The sequence below is a fragment of the Podarcis bocagei genome (assembly GCF_964188305.1).
Source record: "Podarcis bocagei genome assembly, chromosome: 2".
NCBI lineage: Eukaryota > Metazoa > Chordata > Lepidosauria > Squamata > Lacertidae > Podarcis > Podarcis bocagei.
In genome coordinates, this window is record NC_138126.1 from 99,442,930 (window position 1) to 99,454,944 (window position 12,015).

The following is a 12,015-nucleotide window of genomic DNA, read 5'->3' on the forward strand; positions in this document are numbered from 1 at the left end:
CAGTTGTCCTTATTCCTTATGCACAACCCAACATGCTCATCCCTCAGGCCAGCTCTGGCCACCACCTGTCTGTACCAGTGTCCATTTCTTGGCCTAGTAAACATACTGGGGAGGGAGGCAGCCACGCTCAGTCTGTGCAGAGCAGTTTCCACAGTTGCCACCATCTTCATTTCCTGGAGTGGTACCATGGTGGCACAAGAGGGAGAACAGAGACCATCTTGCCTAGGGCCACCTCAAAACTTGGCATCAGCCCTGGCAGTTAATCTGAGCATCAGTTGCTGCTCATGGATGTACAATGGTATGTTGGACCTTCTGGACCAACCGAGCTTGTGCAGCAGCTGGGACAATGGAATAAAAATTTGCCCGCAATATCTTTGCTTATATTTATTTTAAGAAATAATCAAACAGCTGCAAAAACACCCTTCTCACCACTCCACAGTCCCCCAGCAGAATACAAAGCATTTGGTCAGCTTAAATACAGTTTTCAAAATAATCAGTTACTCTATCACATTGCTGCACCTCTAATTAGTTACATTATTAAGATACAGGTGTGCTGAAACGTTGATAGCTCATAGGTGTGCTGCCATGCAAATCATTATTACAAACACATACCACTGAGTAGCACCACTGACCACACCAATGTCAAGAAAAACCAACATGGTATGGTCTGTTGAACCATCTAATCTCCAGGTGAATGGTTTTAGAAAGTATTTCAGAGACCCGGATCACGCATGCCATATTACAATACAACAAACCTTCTGTCACTGGGACAGGGTAGTCTAAAAAAGGTAAAGGGACCCCTGACCATTAGGTCCAGTCGTGACCGACTCTGGGGTTGCAGCGCTCATCTTGCTTTATTGGCCGAGGGAGCCGGTGTACAGCTTCCGGGTCATGTGGCCAGCATGACTAAGCCGCTTCTGGCGAAACCAGAGCAGCGCACGGAAACGCCGTTTACCTTCCCGCCAGAGCAGTACCTATTTATCTACTTGCACTTTGATGTGCTTTCGAACTGCTAGGTTGGCAGGAGCAGGGACCGAGCACCAGGAGCTCACCCCATCGCAGGGATTCGAACCGCTGACCTTCTGATCGGCAAGTCCTAGGCTCTGTGGTTTAACCCACAGCACCACCCACGTCCCTGGCAGGGTAGTCTATGCATTAAAAAAAGAAAGAAAATCCTTATGATGCACGGAGTTGGGAAACGTTTACAAATGAGGCAGATGCTAAAGTTACTTACTTAGAAAAAGATTTCTGGAGGTAGCTTTGTACCTCCAGGGACCTCACCACGACCAGGTCTCCTCCAGGCACCCCCTGGCAGAGCTTCCTGGCATCCTGCCATGTCTCCTTTGTCTCACCAAGCCAGTAACAGTTCAAGTTCTGCAAATTGATTTGTCCACCTCGTGGGCAAGTGGAAGTATCTGAATTAAAACAACAACAACAACAACAACAACAACTCAAGCTTAAGAGAACTCCAGAACATGCTGTCTTGAATTGCAGAAGCCTCACGTGTTTTTAATGCTATAAGCATTTTTTTAAAAAAAATAAAATAAAAGTTGGGCTTTTTCTTTCTATTGGTGAAGAACATCTAAGATAGTATGACAAGGGTATTTGTTTTAATATTATATACAGTATTGGAATAGAGATTTGTAATGCGAGACCATATTGATAGCAAACCTAGGCCCCCAAGACAGCTAAAGTAGGTTACAACTCAGCTGTTGAAAACAATAAAATAAATTAGTCATCTCTGATTTAAGACCCATTGCTACAAACACCATTTTGATTTTGGTAGCAGCAATTAATTCCATCCTACACAGCCCTTGTAGATTCATAGAATTATAGAGTTGGAAAAGGACCCTGAGGATCATCTAATCCGAGCTGAATATGCTGCTGTCTCATACAGGGATTGAACCTGCTACCTTGCTGTTATCAGCACCACACTCTAACCAACTGAGCTAGCCTTAAGCGGAAGCTATATCATGAGGTCCTTCAGAATGAAAGGAACCCTTGACAGAGCCCATGTTTGGAATTATAATCTGCGGAAAGCAGATCTGGCAACACCAAGCCTGAGCACCAATATCCCATCCCTAAGAATGCATGCAGGATTAAAAAAGAGAAAAGTTTAAAGAAGAAGTTACAACCCTTCATTAATAATTGTTTTTGTATAATGGACACACACTTTTCCTCACAAACCCAACTATCTTGGCAACAACAGGAGGCTAGTTGGCAGCCCGCTCAAAAAACTCGTTGTCGTGACAACCCTAAACAAAGTCTGATCCGTTGCTGACCCCATAAATCCTCCCAACTATACAAATCACTTTTTAAAGGCTCCCCACAGATCTCCTTTAGGTGCTGGCATTCAGGTGTCTAGAGAAGGGCTTTGTTTGGGTCTTTCAGCCCTCCCAAATGCTGCCCAGTAAACTTTGTTACTGTTTCTATGGAGCCTGGCTTTCAGTTTCTGCCATCTTTTTCCAAACGAAAAGGGTGGTTTATAAACAGGTATTCTACGGTGGGTAGCTGTCTCAAGAGGAGAAGCATTAACAGTGCAGGCCTATGTGTGTCCACTCAGAAATAAGAGCTATTACGTTCAATGAGACCTGCTCTCAGGTAAACATATTGGATTGGATGGTTGGGTGGGTTTTAAACAAGATTTGAAATCTGGGTTTGAAGTAAATTTACAGGCCCTCCCTAAGGGGGAACCTGAATAGTGCTATTAATTGGGACCAGCATCAATGCTGATCTAACACTGAACCATGGTTAAGTCTGGGAAGAAGATGGAGCACACATGCACATGACCAACTCCCAATTCCTTAACCAGGGTGTTAAGAAACATGGCAGTGTTACTGCTGACCATGTCAAAGAAGCTTCTTAAAGGTGCACACAGAAAGCAAAGTTTTGGGCCTGACAGGCAAGGATGCTCAGCCTTTCCTTACATCTACAAGGAGCATCCACACAATGTCTTTTAATTGTGGCTAATTCATTCAGACTATAATATCGCCTCACCCTCTTCTGACAAATACTAACAAAGATCAGCTTCACCGTTCTGCTCTTTAGAGTATGATCTCTGAAACGTGTACAAAACAGCTGCATTAACCATGCCTTGTGTATTTTAAGGATGGATTCTTCACTCTTTTTAGTGCTTCTTGACGGGAATGAATTTGAGCATGCGTGCATGAGTTTTGCATGAATCCTTCTCTTTTCTTTAAGAATAATTTGCCTGGAGCATCTTTCCATAGTCAAAATGGGTTGGTGATTGCTTTAAAGCGCCATTTCTAACCAAAACGGCCCTTTCTAACCATCCTAATCTAGTGAACAGAAGCGTGGTTAAGTCATGCTGAAAATTGACTGACACATGCTAAGAGATCTAGCCTTGTCATCCCACTGCAGCTATGCTTTTCCAACACAGAACTCCCACTTTGTAGAAACACTGCTTCGCCTACCTGTGTCCCCTTTGCCCAGCAGTAGGAACAACAGCCACCATGGTCGAACTCCCTGGGATGCCATCCTCAGCAGAATCTTGGGGGTGGGGTGGGGAAGAGGGGAAATGCTGCAGCTCTAGGTGAGGTTAGCAGCTGACTTCTCACCTTCTGTCCACCATCACAGCATCCAGGCTGAGACAATGGCAACCTTAGGAGTGACCCCTCTCACACTCATAGCATCAGAAGGACCCGACAGTGCTGTGTGCCTTCTGAGATCAATGGCTGATATTGCTGGCTGCCTCGCGCTGCTTCCCTGGCTTCCCGCCTCTCTGGTCTTTTTATAAGGGCTCTGCTGCTCTACAACTCTCTCTCTCTCTCCCAGGGTGGAAAATGCCTTTTTTCTAGCTGCCCCCTAGTCTCCCTGGTTACACATCTGCTGTTCCCCTTCGGCCTTCTGCACACTGACAAGTTTGCTTTCTCTAGAGCCTCTGCTCTGCTGCTTTGTCCCTCTTCCTTCCATTTTCCTAATATCCTAACATGAAGTCCAGGTGTCCCCATCACGCTTGCAATAAGGTCAGTTTCTCTCACAGACATGCTCCAGATCCTGAGAGATTCCAGAGGTTTGGTGGAGCCACTTTAAGCCAGCTTTAGTCTTCCACATCACCTTAACTCCAGCTCCTCCCTTAAAGTTAAGGTAAAGGGACCCCTGACCATTAGGTCCAGTCGTAGCTCCTCCCTTATCCACACCTAAATAACCTTGATCCCCTTCAGATTGTCCCCACCATAAATCCTGCACCTTTTGTTAGGGGCCATATACTACTTATTTGCTTTGATCTCCATTTTAGACAGCTTCCAACTTTGCATAACATTTAGGAGAACACTTCCCTTGAGGTTGGTACCAAAATTTTAACACCTTGGAAGCTTTATTCAAAAATACACCCTTGATAAACATACCACGGTCTTCCCCTTCCACAGGGGTAGGGAACTTTCAGCCTGCAGGCTTAGTTAGGCCTGACATAGGTCCCAGTTTGGCCCAGGAGGCTATTCCCACCCCCCAACCACACCCTCCTGCCCCACAATTGACATCAGATAGTGATGACAGGTGATTAACAAGTGGACAGGTTTCACCCTCCTGTCAAAAGAGCCCACTGAAGGTGGGGTAAGCCAGAATCCGGCCCACCAGGATGGAGGAGATGGCACGCTACTTAAAGCATCCATGCTTAAGTCTTCCTTTGACTCAAAATAATGGCCAGCTTCCCCACCCACCCAAGTGGGACACTGATAGACATCTCTCTGCAGCATCACTTATCTTACCAAGAAGTTCCTGGCCTCCTGGATCCTTCATTCTCCAGATGACAGACAGATCAGTACCTTCTTTGACATGGATCCAGATGTCTATGTTGTTCTGGTGTCTTACCACAACCTTTGGACACTTAAGGATTACTGCTTTCACGGGCAAGACCACGTGAATAGTAGCTCTGTGGAACAGACTCTTTCCAGCAGTCAGGGCCTCAACCTTCACCATATAGGTACCAGGAAGATACGCATGCAGCACTCTTGGGTTTGTGGTGCTGAGACTTCCATCACCTCCATCTCCAAAGTCCCATATGTACAGAATGCCAGGCAGTGAGATATTGGCAGTGAATTCAACAAGTTGCCCATGCTGTTGCCATGTGGTGAATGAGAGTTTTACCTAAACAGAAAAAGCAGGTAGGAAGGTTTGACTCAGGTTTAATTTCCCTTCCTCCAACCCAAAGCATAAATAGGATGAAGGTATAATTTCATGAGAAGGATAATGTCCCTCACTCATTAATAACATCAGGTTATTCCTAATTCCTGCAGCTTATACAGCACTCAGCTAGAGGCGGTGCAGATGATAACATTTTGGATAGTATGAAGAGGAGATCCAGATCAAAGGAGTTCTGTGCATTAACTGTACCTGTTCTCATAGTACTGCAGCAACAAAAGGTACAGAACTCCTGTTTTGGATGAAGCATATTTGCCAAATGTCTGCAGAAATTAAAGACTCAAAGACACTTTTGAAGACCAGGCATTCCAGAACAAGCATGGACTGGTTACAGTCTTGCATGGCCTACTTAATTTTTCCAAAAATTTAAACTCCCAGTAATGGTCCAGCAATGAGTTTTAAATTTACAAAGTGCAATATAATATAATATATAATATAATAATATAATATAATATAATATAATATAATATAATATAATATAATATAATATAATATAATATAATATAATATAATATAATATAATATAATATAATATTAAAAGAAACAATAAAAAATGTGAGTATGAGTATTTAATGTTCAGCCACAAATCCGTACAAACACACTGTGGACCATCTGAACAAAGCACAATTTGGGAGCCCCTGCTCTAACCTCTAAAATAAGTGACTGGGTTTGGGAGAGACAAGGTGTCCAGCTTATGTATGGAGATCAAGGAAGAGGAACTGTTTTAGAACTTGAGCTTGCACTGCCAATTTTAAAGTAGCCTTTGCCCCTCACCACTGACTCTTTTTATTTTCCATCACTGGCAGGGGCAGCTTCCATTTCCCAGGACTCTTTACAAACCCTCTAGAAATTCCCTCACCATCTGATGTGAATATGTGAAGTTGCTGAGTCAGAGACCACTAGCCCATCAAGCCTAGTTTTGTCATGTCTGATTGGCAGCAACTCAAGGTCACCAAGGTCCCATTTCTCTTGTCTGAGATGACAGGGATTGAACACGTTGTGGACAAAGGATGTGCTCTGCCAAGAATCTGCTCATCATCAGCATCACTTAGTAAAGAAGGGGTAGCTAACCTGTGGCCCTCCAGATGTTGCTGGACTACAGCTCCCATCATTTCCTGACCACTGGGCTATCCTGGAATCCAACAACATCTGGAGGGGCACAGATTCCCCATTCTTGTAGGGAAGTAATGAGTTGGATTTCCTAACCACAATTCCCAAATACAAAATTGGGCAGAAATGCTATTAGAACTGATTCCATTACCTGAATTGGGTATGCAGCATGGATGACTGTTTTATTGCACACTTGGCTCTGGATTTCATTGGAGCACACCTTCCCACAGTCCACCTCTGCTTCACTGCCTAGAGATCCACATAGGCAACGATCCAAAAAGTCCATGGCGTAATAGGTGTACTCTTTGCTATAGCAGAGTTCAAGGCAGGACTTCTGAGTGTGGGTACCAGTTGAAAGGTAAGAATAGTGAAGGACTGCATCACTCCTGGTCAGGGTGTCCTTCACACAGGAGATAAAATCAACAGCTGGGAAGGGAGGAAGAGAAAACTCACGGTAAACGTTTGAACCACTTATGGACAGATGCTTGAAAAACTCGGTTCTGGTTTCTGTTTGCACAGCTTTCTTTGTTTACACTTTACAAACTATTCCAGCTAAACAGGCAAGAAAGCTCTCCCCATTTTGCAGAGTGAACACTGAGATGGATGCAGACACAAGCAGAGTCCTGCTGAATCAGTCCAGAAACAACATTCTGTTCTTGCAGTAGCCAGTCAAATGCCTTTGGGAAGCCCAGAAGTGGGACCTGAGAGCAAAAGCACCCTCCTGCTTGTGACTGCCAGGAATGGATATTGAGGCAAGCTGCTTTTGACATTAGCGTGCTGTACTACTGAGCTAGGTTTTCTCCTGAAGTAGAAGGCCAGGAGTCCAACAGAACTGTCCACAACCTCAATGAGACTCCAGCTCCAGGATTCTTTGGGCAAAGTGATATGAAACTGATATAAATATGTGGTGTAGATAGGGCTGCCTCGGACAACAGTCATTTCCAGTCTGAGTCTCTGTAGTGGGACTGGGGAGCCTCTGCCCTTCCAGAGGCTGCTGAACGATGACAACTCCCATCATCCTTGCCCATTGGCCATTCTGTCTGGGGCTGATGGGAGTTTGAGTACAACAAGATTCAGAGGGCACCAGGTTCCTCACCAGGACCACAGCTTTTGTCAGTAGCTTGTTTTGTTTTGGTTTATTTTATAATGCAGATTTTGTGAGAGTAGGCAGACATCTGATAGACTAAGAGTGCACGTCTAACCACGGTGTTGGCTTTTACAGAGGAGAAGAAGAAAGCTACTGACATGCAGGGCTTTGGATGAAACTAAACTCCCTTCACCAGCAATCGGTGGGGTGGGAACTCCCAACAATCACATATTAGATGGATTCCTACCACAGCTACATCCATAAGACACACCTGAGACGCTCCACAGGGCCCCGAGGTGAAAGAATAAAAAAAAGCATTGAAGGTGACAACAAACTCTTCCATCTGGCTGGCCAAAAAGGTATTTTACTCACTGCGGGTCAGTGATAAGAGATCCAGTGGTTTGGCACTACCAGAAGTGGCTTCCGGGATGCATCGGAGCAATTCTGTGTTGCTTACGAGAACGTGCCTCTCTTGTGCCCACGTCATCAACCAGCGTAAGGAACAGTCATATGTGAAACTGTTGGAGATGAGGTTGCTGTCAGGAAGAAGGGGAAGGAATTAGGGCAAGAAAGTCAGTCACCTCCCTCAGGCTGTAAGGAAAACCCGCTGCCACAAAACACACATACCCCCCAAAAGAGAGCAGTGGCCAGCACATTAACTCTGCTCCTTTAACTTCCACACCATTTCAACAGATCATTGTTTAAGGCAATCAGAAAATTTCTGTGTTTACTTTGTCTGCGTAAATAATTCAGTAGGTGAGATGCATTCAGTGACTGCTGTCTAAGGATAAATGATCATGTTTGTACCAAAGCCCCAAATCTTCAATAAGTCTACTTGCTTGTGGATTTGCCATTTGGTAATATTCCTTTTAACAATATCTAAATGTGGGGTGAGGCACAAGTGCCCCTGGTGGGCCTAGAGAAATCCTCCACCCTAAAATGGAAAAGAAAGCAAGATCTCCACCTTTGAACAGGGCACTACCAAGTCTCTGTTCAAAGCTTTTTTAAACAGTGGGCTATATCAAGATGAAGATATGTTTGCCTGTTCCATAGGTACAAGTGACACCCGCAACAAAAAGCTGCAGCACATGGAATGCTACTGTTCAAAAGCGTTGTCATTTTCCCAAAATACCCCATTCCATTTCTTGTACTTCTGCAGACCTTGGGCTTCCCCTGAGCCTGAAGATACCTCCCTCTCATGCATGACTAATGTTGTTAGACTGCAACTCCCATCATCATGGACCACTGGCCCTGCTGGTTGGAGTGATGGGACTGGAGTCCAACAACACCTGGACGACCACAAGCTCCTCACCACTGAGCTAAACCTATGAAGGCAACTACTAATAAGGGAACAAATCTCCTTGACATCTTTCTGTAATGACATCACCAGGGAACCAATAGCTTTCCAGATGTGGCTGGCTCCCATCATACCTGGCCATTGGCCATTATCTGTCAGGCCAAAGGGTTTCCACATGTGGTTTTTAGGCAGGGTTTGAGGGGTAGGTAAAGGGGGAAGATTCATAGACGAGATCGTGCCAGATAAGGATACGTACAGAGTCCTCAGTTTGCCCAGGTAGTGGAAGGCTGCCTCCTCAATGGTGTGGATGCAGTTGAAGCTCAGGTCCCTGCAGAATTGAGACCACAATGAAATGTTGGAAGAAATTGCAAGGTCCAGGGAAAGTGTCCATCAGCGAGAAGCAGCATGATGATAACGGAAGGATAATCAGAAAACTGCAAGGCCTGTCTCTTGGTGCAGTAAACTCCAAAAGAGAGTTACAGTGGTACCTTGGGTTAAGTACTTAATTTGTTCCAGAGGTTCGTACTTAACCTGAAACTGTTCTTAACCTGAAGCACCACTTTAGCTAATGGGGCCTCCTGCTGCTGCCGCGCCGCCGGAGCACGATTTCTGTTCTCATCCTGAAGCAAAGTTCTTAACCTGAAGCACTATTTCTGGGTTAGCGGAGTCTGTAACCTGAAGCGTATGTAACCTGATGCGTATGTAACCTGAGGTACCACTGTACTACGACTGAGTACACATAGTGCCTTTAAAGGACTAAGTGGTCCGCCCCCGCCACTTAATGGATCCAAATGGTTTCCAGAGAGTGGTAGGGGATGCTTTATCCCATGTTGATGGCCTTTCAGCTGATTCCCTGGTAGCCCACTGGAATGTGGAGTTAACCAGGGCTATTGACTGTTTGGCTCCGAAGCGCCCTCTCCAATTGCATGGAGCCCGGACAGCCCTGTGGTTTTCCACGGATCTGAGGGCAATGAAACAATCGTTGAGACGGCTAGAGCACCGGTGGCGGATGACCCATTCTGAAGCTGACCGGACACAGGTTAGAGCTCAATGTCGAGCCTACCAAGTGGCGGTAGCAACAGCGAAGAAGACTTTCTTCACCACCTCTATTGCATCTGCAGAAAACAGCAGCAGGAGACTTTTTCAGGTGGTCTGCAATTTAGCGGAACCACCTGCAACATCGGGGCCCAGTACGGGCCACATGATCTCCTGCAATGATTTTGCAAAGTTTTTTGTGAATAAAGTCGCTCAGATTTGGGAAGAGGTAGACTCCACCGTGGGAGCAGGGCCGGGGCGGAAGAGTGCTAGAGTCCTGTCTAGTCAAATTGCGTGGGATCAATTCCAACCTGTTACCTCCGAGGATGTGGACAGGCTGCTTGGACGAGTGAAACCAACCACCTGTCTTCTTGATCCTTGCCCATCCTGGCTTATAAAAGCTAGCCGGGAAGGGCTGGGCGATGGGTTTCGTGGGGTGGTGAATGCTTCCCTCCGTGAGGGAGCCTTCCCAGACCCGCTGAAAGAGGCGGTTATTAAACCGCTTCTTAAAAAACCATCTTTAGATGTGGCCATGATGGCCAACTATCGCCCAGTCTCAAATCTTCCATTGTTGGGCAAGGTGATTGAGCGAGTGGTTGCTGAACAACTCCAGGCACGCCTGGAAGAAGCGGACCATTTGGATCCCTTCCAGTCGGGATTCAGGCCTCATCACGGGACTGAAACTGCCTTCGTCGCACTGGTTGATGATCTCCGGCAGGCTAGGGACAAAGGTGAGAGCTGTTTCCTAGTTCTGCTGGATCTCTCAGCGGCGTTTGATACCATCGACCATAACATCCTTCTGGACCGTCTTGAGGGGCTGGAAGCTGGGGGCACTGTCATACAGTGGTTCCGCTCCTTCCTCCTGGGCCGTGTCCAGAAAGTGGTGGTGGGGGATGAGTGTTCAGACCCCTGGGCTCTCACTTGTGGGGTGCTTCAGGGTTCTGTCCTCTCCCCCATGCTTTTCAACATCTACATGCAGCCGCTGGGAGAGATCATCAGGGGGTTTGGGCTGGGTGTTCATCAGTATGCAGATGATACCCAGCTCTACCTCTCTTTCAAATCAGAACCAGTGAAGGCGGTGACGGTCCTGTGTGAGTGTCTGGAGGCGGTTGGAGGATGGATGGTGGCTAACAGATTGAGATTGAATCCTGACAAGACAGAAGTACTGTTTCTGGGGGACAGGAGGCAGGCAGGTGTGGAGGACTCCCTGGTCCTGAATGGGGTAACTGTGCCCCTGAAGGACCAGGTACGCAGCCTGGGAGTCATTTTGGACTCACAGCTGTCCATGGAGGCACAGGTTAAATCCATGTCCAGGGCAGCTGTGTACCAGCTCCATCTGGTACGCAGGCTGAGACCCTATCTGCCTGCGGACTGCCTCGCCAGAGTGGTGCATGCTCTGGTTATCTCCTGCTTGGACTACTGCAATGCGCTCTACGTGGGGCTACCTTTGAAGGTGACCCAGAAACTACAACTAATCCAGAACGCAGCAGCCAGACTGGTGACTGGGAGCGGCCGCCAAGACCATATAACACCGGTCTTGAAAGACCTACATTGGCTCCCAGTACGTTTCTGAGCACAATTCAAAGTGTTGGTGCTGACCTTTAAAGCCCTAAACGGCCTCGGTCCAGTATACCTGAAGGAGCGTCTCCACCCCCATCGTTCTACCCGGACACTGAGGTCCAGCACCGAGGGCCTTCTGGCGGTTCCCTCACTGCGAGAAGCCAAGTTACAGGGAACCAGGCAGAGGGCCTTCTCGGTAGTGGCGCCCTCCCTGTGGAACGCCCTCCCACCAGATGTCAAAGAGAACAACAACTACCAGACTTTTAGAAGAAATTTGAAGGCAGCCCTCTTTAGGGAAGCTTTTAATGTTTGATGTATCACAGTATTTTAATATTCTTTTGGAAGCCGCCCAGAGTGGCTGGGGAAGCCCAGCCAGATGGGCGGGGTATAAATTTATTATTATTATTATAGCACATTCCCCCCACCTCAAAGAATTCTGGGCACTGTAGTTTGTCCCGCACAGAGTTACAACTGACCGGCAACCCTTAACAAACTACTAACAACCATAATTTAGACATTTGGCTAGCCGTCAGATTTTGCAATTAAGACTAAATTGGAAAATCATTTCTATGATTGCAAACCTACCAAGTTCATTTCAAACTTTACAGTTTGGACTTTATTATTATAAGTAAGTGTGTGGAACCTGTAGCCCTCCAGGTATTACTGGACTTCTATCAGCCCCAGCAGGAGCCCCCAGTGGGAAGGGGTGAGGCAGTGGGGAGGTTGGCATAGTGTGAATGAACCAGCACCTGCACTGAGCCAATCT

At 46.5% G+C, this 12,015-nt stretch overlaps 1 protein-coding gene across 3 annotated transcripts in view; it reads right to left on the reverse strand.

The window, feature by feature from the left end:
* The window catches only part of LOC308581817 (polycystin-1-like), a gene marked incomplete at its 3' end in the record, with an annotated part of 62,623 nt that overhangs the window by 46,988 nt on the left and 3,620 nt on the right, over positions 1-12,015 (reverse strand). For all 3 annotated transcript variants that reach the window (XR_014005306.1, XM_081184507.1, XM_081184508.1), the window contains exons 3-7: positions 8,911-8,982; positions 7,730-7,893; positions 6,422-6,696; positions 4,728-5,106; positions 1,235-1,415 (exon numbers count right to left, since the gene is read on the reverse strand). Coding sequence is in view for 2 of the 3 variants with exons in the window: in XM_081184507.1 (XP_081040633.1) it covers positions 1,235-1,415; positions 4,728-5,106; positions 6,422-6,696; positions 7,730-7,893; positions 8,911-8,982 (1,071 nt within the window). The remainder of the gene's footprint in view (positions 1-1,234; positions 1,416-4,727; positions 5,107-6,421; positions 6,697-7,729; positions 7,894-8,910; positions 8,983-12,015) is intronic.